The sequence below is a fragment of the Panthera tigris genome, chromosome C1, assembly GCF_018350195.1.
Source record: "Panthera tigris isolate Pti1 chromosome C1, P.tigris_Pti1_mat1.1, whole genome shotgun sequence".
Taxonomy (NCBI): Eukaryota; Metazoa; Chordata; class Mammalia; order Carnivora; family Felidae; genus Panthera; species Panthera tigris.
In genome coordinates this window covers 79,345,294-79,362,853 of record NC_056667.1, presented here as the reverse complement: position 1 = coordinate 79,362,853, position 17,560 = coordinate 79,345,294, and the positions used below count along the sequence as shown (strand labels likewise).

General features: G+C 37.4%; 1 protein-coding gene across 4 annotated transcripts in view; it reads left to right on the top strand.

Annotated features, from left to right (window-relative positions):
• The window catches only part of ARHGAP29 (Rho GTPase activating protein 29), a 63,412-nt gene extending 48,606 nt beyond the window's left edge, over nucleotides 1–14,806 (top strand). For all 4 annotated transcript variants that reach the window (XM_042997934.1, XM_042997933.1, XM_042997931.1 and 1 more), the window contains 10 exons: nucleotides 436–575; nucleotides 1,067–1,171; nucleotides 3,383–3,481; nucleotides 4,735–4,874; nucleotides 5,153–5,341; nucleotides 5,611–5,748; nucleotides 9,550–9,782; nucleotides 10,927–11,257; nucleotides 11,383–11,491; nucleotides 13,510–14,806. In XM_042997934.1, the coding sequence (XP_042853868.1) occupies nucleotides 436–575; nucleotides 1,067–1,171; nucleotides 3,383–3,481; nucleotides 4,735–4,874; nucleotides 5,153–5,341; nucleotides 5,611–5,748; nucleotides 9,550–9,782; nucleotides 10,927–11,257; nucleotides 11,383–11,491; nucleotides 13,510–14,399 (2,374 nt within the window). In that variant the 3' untranslated portion in view covers nucleotides 14,400–14,806. The remainder of the gene's footprint in view (nucleotides 1–435; nucleotides 576–1,066; nucleotides 1,172–3,382; nucleotides 3,482–4,734; nucleotides 4,875–5,152; nucleotides 5,342–5,610; nucleotides 5,749–9,549; nucleotides 9,783–10,926; nucleotides 11,258–11,382; nucleotides 11,492–13,509) is intronic.
• Nucleotides 14,807–17,560: the final 2,754 nt, after the last annotated feature.

The window sequence follows — 17,560 nt, the reverse complement described above, 5'->3', positions numbered from 1 at the left end:
CGGCAGAATTTCTGAATTTTTTTAATATCCTGATGTAACTCATGTAAGACTAAAGCTTTTCAGTTTGACACAAGGCTCAGTTCTTTGAGATTTAGACATCCTCTGAGAGTGGCAAACCATGTCAATTTTGAATGCCCACAGATTTAACAACCTCCATTTTCTGCAGTGGTTATACTAGAAACGTTTAACCATGACATGAATTATTAACCATACTTTTGCTCCTCTTTTCCATGTTTCAGCTGTAACAAGTTCAAGTGATTAATAAATTTTTTTCACATCTCCTTTAAGAAGCTGAACCCTTATAATGTTTATTCTTGATATTCACCTAGTTTAATTACTCTTCATTAAATTAACAGATTTTTCTAAAAATAGAATAAAATAGGCTGTTAGTCAGTCATTCTCCTAAATGATGAATTTTATTTGGGTTTTTCTTAGGAATGTAAATAAGCAGTTAACAAATAGTCCTCACACTTCTGGATATGGACCCAGCGACTCGTTAGAAGATGTAGTGCGCCTTGCTGACCCCTCTAGTAAGATTGAAGAGGACAGATGCTCCAATAGTGCTGATGTAACAGGTACCATTTAACATTAAAGGGAGCTCTAATTTATGAAAGATCAAATTATTTAAATGTGATTATTAAATGAGTTGCAGCTCTGAAATTTAAAAATCAGGCCTTGAATTATAACTCTGTGAGACCTTAGTCAAAGTTGTAAGCACTGTGGCTCTTTTTTTTTTTTTTTTTTTTTTAATCTTTATTTTTGAGAGAGAGAGTGTGTGAGTGAGGGAGAAGCAGAGAGAGAGGGAGACAGAGGATCCAAAGCGGGTTCTGCACTGACAGCAGTGAGCCAGATCCAGGGCTCGAACTCATGAACTGTGAGATCATCACCTCAGAGGAAGTTGGATGCTTAACCCACTGAGCCACCCAGGCACCCCACACTGCGACTATCTTAAAGTCAATGGTTGATCACTGCTAAAGGAATTTGACTTGTCTCATTTCTGTAATGTATTTTGCCTGATGAAATCCTTCTGTAGCCAAGTTTGACTTTAAATATTCTTTTCTTGAAGGTCCCTCTTTTATAAGGTCATGGACATTTGGGATGTTTAGTGACTCTGAGAGCACTGGTGGAAGCAGTGAATCTAGATCTCTGGATTCTGAATCTATAAGTCCAGGTATGTAAGTATTTAAGTCTAGCAGAGAAAATTCAATGAAATACTCCTTTTGGGGGGTATATTTTAACTACACTATTTTTATAAGGAACTGTGTCCTAGAGGAGTGTGTATATATACACGCACAGTTTAAAGAAAAATAAACAGATCCTCATGTGTTCACCACCCAGCCTATAAGAAATAAAATATTATCAGTATATGAGAAGGGCCCTGTGGACACCTCCTTGAAAACCTTGCCCTGTTGCCCACCAGAATAAGCCATCATCCTGAATTCTGTTAATAATTCTGTAGCTATTTTAAATGTGTTAGTGCCTGTATCTACTTGAGCTTTTCCCTCTTTGGAATGTTATACAGATGGAATTATATACTATTTTTTGTGTGTGACTTCTTTCATCTTTTTTTTTAAGATTCATGTTGATGTGAATAGCTATTTATTTCATACCATATCTTCTATAGTATACTATTCTGTGAATATAACTGTATTTTTTAGATTGCTTTGTAGTTAATTGCTAAGATGAACAATATAGTTAACACCACTTTTTGTGCCTATAGTTACTCAATTTTTGTAAGTGCACCTTAAAAGGTACTTTGATAAAGGGAATTCCATGCTCCTTAGAGAGGCAGGATAGATATTCTGAACTCTGCTTTAGTGGCTTTAACGAAGATAAGCCATAGGTAATACAACTAGCAGGAAAAGAAGGTGGCGTTTGAACCCATGAGATTTTTACTTCAAACCCATGAGATTCTTACTTTGGCATTCTTTCTCCTCCACTCTTTTACCAAAGACTGCTCTAGTCCTATTCTTCCTGGCCCTTCCCCTAGGATCCTTGGCACTGTGGGAGATATATTATAAGATTTAGCCTACCTCAAAAGTCCAAGATATTTTTTACAGTGTTCTACATATTACAGAAATTTTATTCATATAAATACATCTCTTGAGTTTAAATTTAGAAATAACTTCTATGCAGCATTGGGGTTTGTAGGCTTACTTTGTGTCTTCCTTTAAAACTAGCTCCATTCAGGTGGCACCCCAGAGATAAGAGCCTAAATACTTAACTAGATATTTCTAATTAGCTTTGTAAACACAAGATGGTTGTAGCTATCCCCAGAAATTAAGACCCAAACTAGGGCACACCCTAAATTATTTGGAATCCTATAAGACTTCATGTGATAAAGACAAAAATTTGTAAACTAGTCACAAGATAAATGATAAAGACCTAGGGATGCCTGACCTGGGAATGAGGAAACCTGGGGACATGACAGCTGTCCTCACATATTGGAGTGTGAAGAGATTACAGGGACAGGGCTTGTCTGCTCCTTTAGGGAGAAGTGTGACCAGAGGCTGGGTTTCATAAGCGGGCAGACTGCTGCTCAAAAATGTAAGGAAACCATTTTACAGTTGGAATCGTTGTGAATGGAACATGTGACCCCATGATTTCTCAGTCGGTAGGAACACATTCAAAACAAAAACTAGATGACCACGTATCTCTTAAACATATTTTGAAGGGAATCTTTTGGAGGGAAAGATGTTGGTTTAAATCATCTCTCAGCCCTAAGATCGTTAAGGCCTTGAGGTGAGTGAAATCTTCCACTTAGATATCACCCTCTTTGTAATATCAGCAGGGAGCAGATAAACCTCGTTACCTAGTCCAGCTGCTCTGATACCTGCACAGTGTCCTTTGCTGATGTGGCTTGTGTCCTGTGTTCTCACCTCCCTGCCAGGGATCTCTATTCCTGCTTCCCATTCTCCCATCTTCCTGGGCAACATTAATGTGATCTTACTGTTGTGTTGCTGTAATCATAGATGTTTGTATATTTTAGACAGCTTTAGGTTACACTGTATACATTTCTTTGTAACTCAATTCAACAAGTATTTAATGACAATTTACCATTGTGCCAGTATTCCTTGCCCTTGTAAAGCATACAGTCTCTAACACTTACTATCAGAAGTTGGCAGTAAGGTCTTACTGGAATGTATGATTCCTCAATTTTAAATTTATTTGGAAAAGTCAGGTTTGGTTGAATTTTCTGTTGTTCCTAGTAATAAATATCATAATTCCCTGTATCCAAAGTCTGCGAATGGAAGCAGCTTTTTCTATTTCTGTTTGTTCTCTTGAGCAGAATAGTATGATTGTGTTATTCCAAAAATATTGTCATTACCCATTTCTTAAATTCTACATTGGTCAGGTGATTGTATTCACAATTTTCTTTTAGGAGACTTTCATCGAAAACTTCCACGAACTCCATCCAGTGGAACCATGTCTTCTGCCGATGATTTAGATGAGAGAGAGCCACCTTCCCCTTCAGAAGCTGGTATTGCTTTAATGTGAATCAAGTACCCACTAAACCCTTTGAGTCAGCAGCACTGCATGATATTAGGAAAATAGTATAAAGAATTACTTTGCTGTGTGTTAAGAGACATTATAATGACTTAAATATATCCCCCCAAATTATGTAAAGTATGGGCTAATAATGTACTAGTGAAATGTTACAAATAAAAATAAAAGAATAAGCAACAAAACTAATAACTCTAAAATGTATTTGATGCCAAAATAGGCTAGTTATTTTGATCTTTTATAAAACAAATACAGTGACTGAACTGTTAAAAGGTTGCAATGCATGAGAAACTCAGAAAAAGTCTCTTTAAAAGAAATAGTGGAAGAAGCTAGGCAGAAAAAGTAAATACATTCTTGAGGACAAGGAAAGTTATAGAGGTTGACAGATAGAAAAGATATCAGTTACCTTAATGACTTGAATTAGACTCATATAAATAAGTTTTGCACATTTGAAAACTTGATATACCTTTTTGGGCATCATTAAGATAATATGGAACATCTGACCTCTGGTAGGGTATTGATACAGAACTAGCTAGTATTATCTGTAATTTTATAATGAATTAAGAATAAGTAGCTTGGGGTGCCTGGGTGGCTCATTCGGTTAAGCGTCCGACTTCAGCTCAGGTCATGATCTCGCAGTCCATGAGTTCGATCCCTGCGTTGGGTTCTGTGCTGACAGCTCAGAGCCTGGAGCCTGCTTTGGATTCTGTGTCTCCCTCTCTCTCTGCCCCTCCACTGCTCGTGCTCTGTCTCTCTCTGTCTCAAAAATAAATAAAAACATTAAAAAAAAAAAGAATAAGAGTAGCTTTATCTTCAATGCAAATAATACTGACAAACTGGTCTCATACAGCTAGTTTTCTTTCTTTCAAACTTTTATAGGGGCATTTTCTAAGAATGTAATGCCACCTCCATAACACCCTTCCAGGCGCTATAAAGAGTATATTAATAACAGTGTAGATTTACTGATTCTGAAAACATTATGCCATGCTATATTAGAAGTATCTTACTGGTTTGGTCATGACTTTTACCCATTGCTCAAATATTTAATAAATGTTTACCTTTAAGAGATCTATCAATTGAATGTTTATTTTGATGTTACAGACTCAAATTAACAGCTTTTTGTAATGCATGAATTATTACCAGGTCTAAAGATTTTTTAAAACTTAGTAGCATGTGTTATAATTTTTATGCCATTTTATAATTCTTATACTAATTTATCTCTGTTTCAAGGACCCAACTCCCTTGGAACATTTAAGAAAACATTGATGTCAAAGGCAGCTCTCACTCACAAGTTTCGAAAATTAAGGTCCCCCACAAAATGTAGGGATTGTGAAGGCATTGTAGTATTCCAAGGTGTTGAATGTGAAGAGGTAAGACATTTCTGGAATTACATTAGCTCCTTTATGCTCTTTTCTGTATACTTTTTTGTTGCTAATTTTATTGATTGAGATCTCTTGCGGGTATATTTTTAAGAAATTAAACTATAGTGTACTTTCTGTAATTTTATATTTCATTCAGATATTGAGTGTATTTCAAACACCAGTACCTTTTAAACTCGTTTTTGTTATGTTACCACTCTACCTAGTTTGCTCTGTTGTTCACAGCTTTAAAGTGAGTGAACCATGTTTTAACTGTTATTTTCTTGTAGTGTCTCCTTGTTTGTCACCGAAAGTGTTTGGAAAATTTAGTCATCATTTGTGGTCATCAGAAACTTCCAGGGAAAATACACTTATTTGGAGCAGAATTCACACAAGTTGCAAAAAAGGAATCAGATGGCATCCCATTTATACTCAAAATATGTGCTTCAGAGATTGAACATAGAGCCTTGTGTCTACAGGTACATTGTAACTCTTAAAATTAAGTTTAAAAACACAAATGCCTATATGATTTGTTCTAATGGTGAGACTTTAAAGGAAAACAGTGCTCTCAATTTTTAATAAGGAACTGAATTTATTCAGATTTATTTGGAAAATACCTCACTTGGCCCTGGTTTTTTTCCTTAATTATTAAGAAAAATTGAAATAGACACATCAGATATATTTATATGTCTTCATTTAACCATTGATACTAAAGGAGAATTGTGCCCAATTTTTCCATTTTCTTAAGGGAATTTATCGTGTATGTGGAAACAAAATAAAAACTGAAAAACTGTGTCAAGCCTTGGAAAATGGAATGCACTTGGTAGACATTTCAGAATTTAGTTCACATGACATCTGTGACGTCTTGAAATTATACCTTCGACAGGTAACGTTTTCATCCTTGAAAAGTACCACTAAACAGAAAGAAAAAATATGACTTGTGTTTTGCTGATAACATTTACTACACATATATTTTCATTGACATAGACTATATCGATGTGTCTCTAATTATTGTACAGATCAAAGAGTATATAAAATACATATATAATTTAAAGACCAATAATAATCAAAACATTCATTTCCCATCACCTCACTTAAGGAAATAGAACATCACCCTGTAGAAGGCTCCTGTGTGCCCTTCTCCAGTTGTGGTGCTCAACTCGGCTCCTGGGCTCTTTTCTAACCTTGTTAATACCTCCTTCTCTTTTCTTAATAGTTTTAATACCTGTTGTATATTCCTACACAGTGTGTTGTTAATGTGTCATTGAGGACTGAGAGGTAATGAGTTTAGGTAACTGAGAGGAAAGCATAAATCTAGCTGTGTAAGCAAAGGCCATAATCCAACTTTACCTTCATTGATATTCTCACATAGCTAATGTGGGAGGCCAGTGGGCCTGGGAACGTGAAGTTCAGTGTATCTGGGGCATCTGCAGGGCTTTCAAATAAGCTGAGTACTGGAGATTTAGCAGGAATATGGTCAGGGGTGGGCTGCTCTGTATTTTTTCTTTTTATGCTCACTGTTAAATCTGGGGCTTTTAGGAGTAGATCCAAAGAAAACACTCCTGTGGGGTAAAGTAATAATCGGCCTTCGTGGCTTCAGGCAGCAGTTCATGGAGCAGTTGTAGAAACAATCAGCACATTGTTATGATGAGCCAAATACAAAAAAGATACGGGTCAAGTGTGGCTGCATTCTGTCCTTGGGTGAAAATGAAGAGAGAGTCACAGAGAGCAGAGCAGTGATGGTCTTGGCCATGTCCATCTCTGGAGTTCTGTTCTGCATCTAGATCCTTTTTAATTATTGTGAATATCTGTCATCCTAGGATCTCCCTTCACCTTCTCCTCTCTTAGGGGGACACCTGTCTTCTGTGTCTTGTCTTCCTATTCATGGTTTATGTTCCTGTGTTGGTCATGCCATCCTTGAGCAAGGTGGAATAAGAGTAGATTCTTGAAATCTTATTTATCTGTAAATGTCTTTATTCTGCTTTCTTAAATGGGATGGAAGAGTATGGATAGTATGGAAGGTTATAGTATCTTACTCTAGAAATTCTTTTCCTTCACAATTTTGAAGACTTTTTTTTTTTTTTGAGACATTTTTTATTCTCCTTGAAGCCTGAAATCTTTCTCATTTCTGATTTTTTGTATGAGGGCTGTTGTTTTCTCTTTGAAAGCTTGTCAAATCTTCTTTTCTCCCCATTGTTTTAAGATTTCACAACCTTGATGCCTTGATGCATGTGTCTTCTCCTCTGTCCTTCCAGGCACCCCACAAGCTCTGTCCTCCTTGGCCTTTTGTTCTTGGGACTAATTTTGTTGCTCATTTCCTCCTCTCTGTTTTCTCTGTATTTTCTTTCTGGAACTTAAATGTGTATACCTGACACCTTACACTGGTTCTCTAGTTCCCTCATCTTCTCTCTGCTTTGTTTTTGTTTTAACACTTTTTAAAAAGATTTCCTCAGTTTTATTTTCCACATCTACTTTGATCTATTTCATTTCTGAGATCACGGTTTAATTTCCAAGAACTTGGCTGTCTGTTCCTTTTACAGCATCCTTTTTTAATGAATGTAATATTTTATTTATCTGAGATGTTCACAGCTTTTTTCTAAAAAGGATTCTTTGCTTAGCCTTCAGCACTATTCAACAGGAATATAATGTGAGCCCTATATATAATAGTAAAATTTCTAGGAGCCACATAAAAAGGTGAAGTTAATTTTAATACTTAACATACTGAAATATCATCTGAACATCTAATCAGTATTTTTAAATTATTAGAAGGAAAGGTTACTGAGTCTTTGAAATCTGGTGTGTATTTTTCATATAGAGTACATGTCGTTTAACCACATTTCCAGTGCTCAGTAGCCCTGTGTGGCTAGTGATTACAATATTGCCAGTTCTAGACCTTCATTTGGTTTTTTTGAAACTTATTTTGATGTCTGTCTTCTGTGGTTGTCTACTTGAAATGAAAGAATTGGAAATTGAAGTCTCTTTGGAAGTTTTTGAATACGTGAAGGCTTTAAAGATTCTGAGCTTTAGTGTCATCTAGAAGGGCTATTTGGGAAACACCTGATGTCTGTATCTCTAGGTCTGTGCTCTCAGGCTGGCTTCATACCCCACAGAAGGGTCTTTCCCTGCCTATAGGTGTGGTGCCAGAACTCTGTGAGCCAATTTGGGTAAGAAGACCCCAGGGTCTCTGCCTCAGCATGCATACAGTCACTAAATCCCTATTTTTAGAAGTTGACCACCTGTTGTTTATGCTTGACATTGCCCATCCAGAAGCCCTCTCTTCTACACTGCCCACAGAAAAAAAATTCTCACACTTCTGGGGAAGAGGTTGGTCAGAAGCATGTTGCTGAGACAAGGATCTGGATATCTAATACTTCTTAAATAGTTCACCGTTCTCCAGGATCAGAGTACCTAGTGCTGACAGTTCCTGAGTCTCCTATAAATTGTGTTGTTTCTCATTTCACCTTTCTCAGGACTGCTGTCATTACTTATTTATCTGCTCTTCAGTGGTGAAATGTTGCTTTTATCTGCATTCCTTTTCTGCTAGTCTTGTGGGCTTAACTGTGTTTTAGTGGGGTTGCAGAGGGAAAGAAACTAGGTACAAATGTTGGATCCGTCATGTTAGCCCACAGAACTATTTATATTTCTTTTTACAGGATGTTCACATTTGCAGAATTCAGCTGAGAAATGGAGACAGAGTACCTCTGAATGACTTTTAATCTCACAATGAATCATCCTTTATCTCTCCTAGCCAGTCAGGGAGAGGAAATAAACGGAGTCCAGTACTATTCCGTCTCAGGAATACTGTGGGACCAACACTTTAGTGTGGGGAAACTATTCAATTCTTACAGTATTAGAAAGCAGTCTTCATTTTACTTATATATGGGAAATTTGAAACTTCAAGAGGCTAAGTGACCTTTAGATCCCAGAGTAGTAGGGGTAAAAATTAATGTCAAGGCTTCTCCTCCAGCAGGGGAGATCGGAGAGGTGGGTGCCAACCTCACCACAGATAGTGTAGGACACCAGCTAGCCAGAGATATGCTGTTTCCATTGCTGAGCAGTGTAAACATTGGAATCAGTTATGCCGGTAGGGAGATCATGCCCCTTGATAGTTTGAGAGAGGAACTTTTCTTCAACCCACTTAGGGCAATTCAAGTTGTCCTTAAAAATTAGATAGAACGTTGACAGTGTCTTTCTTGTAAGCCATATTGTCTTATGCTGGTCTTCAGTCTGGCCAAAGTAAAACACAAGGACCCTGTATTATTTTGTTCTCTGTCTACCCCATACCAATAAAATTGAAAATATAAACTTTTTCTAATTAATGTTATTAATATGACTTTTAATATGGTTTTAATAAAACAGCTCTAGATCTTGCTAACTTTGGGGCAGTCATGAATGTAATTGGTATAGGGTACAGCAGAGTTTTAAATTCCCATCATGCAGCTTTAGGTTTTAAAAAAGTTTTACTGATTATCAATTAACTCATATTTAATATAGATATAATTTTTGGCGATGTCAGATTCACCTTATAGATCACATTGGTAACAAACGTGTACATTTATAATGAGGATTAACCTTAAATCTTGTGAATCGTAATAGACATGCTAAATCACTCAGTAGCTAGTCAGTAAATTATTAACGGGGGAAAAATGGACAGATTGATATTCCTAATGTAATCTTATTTCTTTAGCTCCCAGAACCATTCATTTTATTCAGATTGTACAAAGAATTTATAGACCTTGCAAAAGAGATCCAACATGTAAATGAAGAACAGGAGTCAAAAAAGGATAACCCCGAGGACAAAAAATGGCCGAGTATATGTATAGAAATAAACCGAATTCTTATAAAAAGCAAGGACCTCCTAAGACAACTGCCAGTGTCAAATTTTAACAGTCTTCATTACCTCATAGTTCATCTTAAGCGGTAAGAATTTTGTATAAGACAAGCATTCATTAGTGGGTGGAAATCAGTGTTTTCGTTTTGCTTTTTTTGGTGTTTTAAAAATTGTAGCAAAATACACATAAATTGACCATCTTAATCACTTTTTAAGTGTATGGTTCAGTAGTATTAAGTGCATTCATATTGTACAGCTAACATCCTTCCTTCAGTTGCCTCCTATGTGCCAGGCTCTCGCTGGGAAAATAAGGATGAGAATGTAAGGTTTCTGTCACCTGTTGTGCTTGTCAGCCTCGGGGCAGACCTGCAGAGAAGTGCAGTTGCAGCACGGTTCTTGTTCTAAGGGAGCTGTGCACAGCATGCAAAGGAACATGGGGGATTGGAAGGTCGTGAATCAGAGAAGGTAGCCCTTAGCCAGATGTGAAGAGCTGGGTGGTGGTTTGGTGACCAAGAATCTGAAAAGGCATTCCGGGTAGGAGGTAACAGACACAGAGACACGAGATAAGTTTGCATTTGGGAAGTATAGGTAATTCAGTTAGGCTAGGACAAAGCAAGCAGTAGCTTGAAGTGAGTTAGGTAGAGGCCTGATAAAGTCATACATACCTGCCAGATGAGTTGACTGTCTTCCTTCTGTACCTACTGAAGAATTTTGATCCAGGAATTTAACATGTTCGGATTTGCTCGTTAGGTCTTTCTGGCAGCCATATGGAGAATGAGTTGGAGGGGGTCCTCTACTGCAGTTCAGAACTTCTTGGGTAGTCTAGAAGTGAAAGGTGTAGAGAGCTTGAAACAAGGCAGTAGAGCAGAGAGATCTTTAGGAGGCAGAATCAGAAGACTAGCTGTGGCAGTAAGAGAGAAATCGACAATGTTTAACTTTCCAGCATAAACACCTGGAGGATGTGCTATATACTAAGATGGGAGCATCTCTTAGGGTTTTTTTGCTTCTGCTTTTCTGCTGGTAAAACTTTAGTAGTTCTTTCTACTTAATTAAATTTGATCCAGTACTGTGAAACCCAATTTTCTGTGTGGTCAATATCTAATCAAATAAATATATCCTTTTTCTAGACTTGTACCACCCATTTTTCCTCCACCCTTCCCAACCCATAGTAAACTACCATCAAGGAAATCTAATAGGCGAATCTTATACAGCTTTCTGTGTTCTATTTCACAGAGTCGTGGATCATGCAGAAGAAAACAAAATGAACTCCAAAAATTTGGGGGTGATATTTGGCCCAAGTCTTATTAGGCCAAGGCCCACAACAGCACCTGTCACCATCTCCTCTCTTGCTGAATACTCAAATCAAGCACGGTTGGTAGAGTTCCTCATTACTTACTCACAGAAGATCTTCGATGGGTCCCTGCAGCCACAAGATGTAGTTGTGTGTAGTATAGGTGGTGTTGCATCTCCTGTTGATCAAGGCTGTCTTCCAAAGCCTCTATTGTCACCAGAAGAAAGAGACCCAGAACATTCTACGAAGTCACTGTTTTTCTCTTCAAAGGAAGTGAGTTTTGACCTTTATGGAATTGTGTTGGAAATTTGCAATGTTTGTATTAGTAAGTTAAAAATCTTTGAATTGTTTTAAGGTGTGTTTTACTTCTTACATTTAAAATTCTTCTCCGTCAACAGGATATGCATACTGTGGGTAGTGAAACCAAAAGTTTTGAGCCAGCTACATCATTTGAGGAATCAGAACGAAAGCAAAATGCATTAGAAAAATGTGATGCATGTCTCACCGGTGAGTGACCATGTAAAATACATGTTTGCTGACTTAAAACTGTGCCAGTTAACTATGTCTAAAAGCCAAAATGAGTGAAGTCAAAAGAAATCAGAGAAAGAAATTTCATTAGTAAATGGATCTTTACTGGCCATTAAAAAGTTGCTCTGTACTATACCTTACATTTGAATGAATGTCATTCTTTACAATAAGACATCTTGGAATTCATAGTCGTTTTTGTTCCCTTTCCAAAAAGTTCTTTTTCATTTTTGCCTTCAAGTAAAGTCAAGGCAGAAATGTGTTGAACAGTATGAATTATCATACAATCTGTTAGTATATAGAGTATTGTATTGACCTAACTGCTGATACCAAGTCAACTAGAATCCTAAAATTAAAAATAGACTCCTAAAGCTCCTAAAACTTTTTTCAAGTGCTTTTACCTGTCACCTTTCATGTATTAAGCATAAATATGTGTATATCTTTTTTTATTTACTTGACTACAGTCAATTTATTCACTGTATGATAAGTTTAGTTGCAGGGGTTAGCTGTCAAGCTGGTGAAAGGCTTCCATTTGTTACTATAATTTGATATATCACCAGAGCTAACTTCCAGTTTTTAAAAATGTAGTGATATACATTAAATTTGATGTGTAATCCTGTATCAGTGATCATAATCTGACAGGATCTAAAAGGTAAGGAAGCTAACATTCATTAAGTATTTGCCTGCTCTGTGCTAAGCACTGTGATTATTGTTCGATTCCGTATATCTGAGTTGATCTTCATAACAATTCTGTGCTGTAAGGTAGGTAGTACCAGCCCCATTTGACTCATAGCCTAATAGTCTGAGGGTGGTTAAATAAAGTCAAAGGTCATGCCCCCAATAAATTGTTGAGTCAGTATTTGAACTTATATCTGTGCTTATTTCACTCTTGTGATCTAGGGCTCCCAATTAGGAACAGCAGTTTTCATAAATGTCCTTTTTTTGAAAGCATATTACATATCAGAAAATTGTGAACACTTTTCATGATTACATCATTTAGGCCACACATCATCATAGATACAATTTTATGATTTCTTTTTCTTGGTAGATGAAGACAGGGACAGTGACATTGCCTTGCCCAGTGCAAAAGCGGTAGAGCTGAGCTAAACCCAGCACGTGGGCTTCAGAGTATGCACTCTTACCCATTGCACGATAAGTTTGTCCCTCAGAACTTAAGGAACATATTTTAGTTGGTGCCCATAGCCCGACCACAACCGCTCAGTTCCCTTAGAGTGGTCCTTAAATGTGGGGAAGGACCTGGGAAAGAAACATGAGACAGCATTGCCCTGGAAGCCCAGGGGAGACAGGTCAGTGGTGTCAGGTAAGGAGGAAGGTCAGCTGAGATGAAGACTGACCAGTGATTCTGATGGCCTCCTGTCTGCAAAGCTCTGCCTAAGAGATGTGGGGGGAGGGCCCAGCAACGGGAAAGGACTGCCTGCTGTGCTCAGGGCAGCTGAAGTTCAAAGCCAGAATGGTGCCGAGGCACAGACTTGTTTGATGTTTTCCAGCAGTAAAGAGGAGCCATGAGCAGAGGGCTGGAATTTTCCAGGAATGGGAATTTTTCGGGGGAGACATTGCAAAAAAGGACAAGATTTGAAGGAGCTGAGCATTCTAGTTTGAGAAAACGTGGACCACGGGTCCAGACTGTAGGAGAGAGAAGAAAGTAAGCCTGGGAGTAAACAGTAAATGGGGAGAATGGTGTTGTCTTTACCAAAAACAGAACAATTCAACCTTAATGGGACAGGACGAATGTTATAGTGCATTTATTAGTTGATCAGATAAGAAGGGGCATCTAAGGCATCTAATAGGATATGTTCTCACTGTGGGTTGAATGTAACTGAAAATAGCAGATTGAGCTCTGCATAGATAATTGAGAATAACTTGGAAAAATACATAAGACTTCTGCTGTTTTGATTGGCTCTTCATCTATAAATCATTCACTCTCTTGTTAACCACATGCCATGAAATTTGATTTTTAAATAAATCTTTTCCTTTTTTAGACAACAAAGTGGGTTTGCTTATAGACCTAGAGCTTGAATCAGCATCACAGAAGATGGAAGATGTTTGTAAAACCTCCAAGCCACTTAATCTGAAATCAGATAGGGAAGCAAACAGTGTTGAAAGGCATGCTCCAAGGACCAAGATGAGACCTGTAAGTTTGCCTGTAGATAGACTACTTCTTCTGGCAAGCCTTCCTAATGAGAGAAATGGCAGAAATATGGGGACCGTAAATTCCGACAAGTTTTGCAAGAATCCTACCTTTGAAGGAGTTAGTAAGAAAGATACTCCTTCTGTTGGTTGTTCCAAATTGGATGGCTCTGAGCAGTCAACTCTGCAAAGCCCTTGGGAGCAACAATGGGAACAAAATGGACTAACTGTAAAGACTGCAGTGACTGTGCCCAGTGCACTCCAGGACAGAGGACTGACAACGAGCCCCAGGATCACTGGGGGCCACCCAGTCAGTGCCGCCCAGCCCAGTAAGCCATACTCAGAACCAGTGAGGCCAGTGAGACAGGTGTCTGGGAGACGGTCCTCTGATTCCTGTCCTCCTGCTCCTGTCCGAGCGCCCAGAACACTGCAGCCGCAGCATTGGACAACGTTTTATAAACCACGTGCTCCCGTGGGTGGTGTGAAAGGGGATGAGGAGAAACCTGCAGCACCCTCCCCAGCACCGCCTCCCAGCACAACTCCCACCTCCCAGGGGCACGCACTAAGAACAGTGCCAGACTCTGAAAATGCCCCAGCTGCCCCCACACAGCCCACCAGGAAGCCTAAAGAGAGCCCTGAGGAACGGGACTTGCCTGATGTGCCGCCAGCGTGTCAGAGACCAAGGCTAAAACGAATGCAACAATTCGAAGACCTTGAAGATGAAATCCCACAGTTTGTGTAGGGTTGTCAGAATTCAGCTTTTCTCTTTTTGTTGTTTTGTTTTGTGGTATTATGTTTTGTGAAAGAAACTTTTGACAGGGCCCCTTTTGTATAGTATTGCCAAATCATGGATTTTGTTATTTGTCGTCGTATTACATTATACTGTGTTGGTTATGTTTATTGAATGGTAGATTGTTTTGATAGGGCCCCATCTGTGCCTCACTGGAATTATATGTATTTTTAAAGTTGTGAATAAATAGGTGGACTCATGTTTTTTAAAGTTCAGTTGATTTTTCCCATAAAATGGTTCATTTAAATGCATCCCTAATATATGATATAGTTCTCAACTAACAGGTGCAATTGGGGAAAATCAGCTTTATTTTTTGAAGTGAAACTATGTTGCTTATTTATAAAAGAAATATTTCTGAATGCAAGTGCCTGAAAGATCTTTGTTTGGTAGGATTGTTTTGTTCACACAATTTTATAGTGTGTCTTCGTCCATTTGTATGGTATATATGTAACCTTTTATTTTTCAGTTGGCAGTTCACTTTTTAATATTTACATAATGGCCAAAAGGCTTGCAAATCTCTATTTAATTGCATTTTGGTTAATTGCCAGATTTTCCATGTGGTAGTCAATTGAATTGTACAAAGAAAGTGCACTTAAGCTTGTTTCTAAATTACATAGTTCAGCTCTGCCTTATTTGGCTTTAGATGGTTTTAATACATTTAATATTTTTTTTACCTCTTGGCTTTGTTCTGCATAAACTTTTGTTCAACAGTTCTGAACCTTTTGGTATTTTATATAATGGTCCAAAAATGTTTTAAAATTCAATGCATTTCCTCTTCATATTGTCTGTTTTTTTTTTTTTTTTTTTTTAAACCACTCTTTGGTATGAAATGTTTTCGCTTTTAAGTAATTCTGTGTACTTTTTCTACCAGGACTTTTAACCATTGACGATGTATGTTTCATCCAAATCAGGCAGAGATTTATTTAAGTTGATTCTAAGAGTATAGTTCGATAAGGATCATTGTTTGGAACTTGAGAGAAGGTGTAGATGATTGGACAGATGTATTTCATTTATCAAATTCTCAGTTTTTAGAACTAGTACAGTCCTGTTATTTTCTGGGTTTCATTATTTTGCCTAAAATAGGGTATAAAAGGGACTAAAAAAGTAAAATAGCCTCTTTTCCTATGTGTGAATTATATTTGTAGCAAATGCTTTTATATGACCGTGTTATAGTTGATAAAAAATGTGTGTGTGTGTGTGTGTGTGTGTGTGTGTGTGTATACATGGCTTCTCATGTATAAATTAAGTTCTCATGGTTTCTCTGAAATTGTTGCCTCTTAGAGCCTGAGACTTTAAGATTTATTAACTGTTGGCTTAATGGTCAACACTTGGGCTCATACATCCCTTACTATATAACATGGAATGCATTTATGGGACATTGCTGTTATAGCTCTATATGACATTAGAGACTAGGGAGAAATGAGTAACTCACTCCTTTGTTCTGGAGCCTTGTTGTTAGTCTTTATTGTACAGAATATAAAAGAATCGTATTGCTTCAAAAACCTAAAAAGTAAATAAGAGCCAACATTTATTGAGCCCTCTCTTTGTGCCATGAACTCTACTAAATCCCTACATAAATGATTTCATTTCAGGTTCACTGCAACCTATAATATGTAGGTAAGTACTTTATTATTCCTGTCTTACAGATAAGGAAACTGAGGCTTAATTATGATGTGCTCTAGGTTCCACTGGTATCACAGTTGGAGTCAAGTCTCAAACTGGTTATCAGACTCTTGGTGGTTAGAACTCTTACTGTGTTATTGCTAAGTATTATCAGGTAGTATTTAACAATATAAAATGCACCTTAAAAATTTTTTCATTGTGGTAAAATATGTGTAACATAAAATTAGCCATTTTAACCATTTTTAGGTATACAATAACATTAACTACATTCACATTATTCTGCAACCGTTACCACTATCCCATCTCCAGAACGTTCTCATCATCCCATACTGAAACTTAGAAAGTATACATTTAAATTCCTTCAGTTTTCTTTTAATGTATTGAGACAACAGAGTCAAAACATATGTCATAGAATCAACTGGCGTCTCTGTTTCCCCTTACTGTTAAAGCTCACATGTGAGAGTTCCACTTGGGCCTTTCTGTCTTTAGGGCCCTCTGGCGTCTCATCCAGCTTAAACCGTCAGTCTGTGGGTGCTTCTAGTTTCCTGAGACATTAAGCAAGTATCTCCCAGAAGATGTTGCTGTTTCTAGAGTACTCACTGTGCCCTACTCTACTCAGTAACATGGCAGCAATTCCTCATAGGAAATTGTTTTATGACACATGGAAAGAATGTGAGTCAAGGGAAAGCGCAATAGTGGGGAGTCCTTTTAGAGCTGCCACGCCACTAGAAAGGTTTGTGGAAAGCATCTCATTCAAGTTTGCAAGAAGTCATTTGTGAAGGGTTGATCCAGACTTTCTTAGATAGGCTTATTTTACATAGTGAGAAGTTAATTAGCATCTATGAATATTTAAAGTCACTTTTAGTGCACTTCAGGCAATGTATTTCTTTTGATGTAGAGATGAAGAAGAGATGATCTCTGTGAAGGACTTGTCCAGAGATCTCAGAAGCAAATGAAATCACACCTCCCTTCATTGAGTGATTAAAATTAATTTAAACATGATACTAAAGCGACACTACTCCCAGCTAACATTGTGTTGCTTACAGCATTTGTACAGCTATTAAAGTCTCTTTCAATGGCAACCATTGTATATTTTATGATAAGTTATAATCAATATAATCTCTGGGTTTTTCTTTCCCAGAGGCAAGAAATTGTTTTGATGTGCTGATATGATTATATATGTAGATAATTCAGTAACATCTGGAGTTTAGCAAAGTTGCTACATTCACAATCAATATGCAGACGTCCGTTATATTCCTACATATCAGTAACAGGCAATACAATTTTTTGGAAAGATCTCTTAAAATAAGTTTGAAATACCTAAGAGTAAATCTAACAAAATATATACAAGATCTTCATGGAGACAATCTAAACTCCATCAAGAAGCATTTAAAGAGATCTTGGAAAAAATGGAGTGCTCTGTGATGTGCATGGAATGGAAGCCTCAATATTGTAAAGGTGTTCATTTACCTACCATTTATCGATTCAAA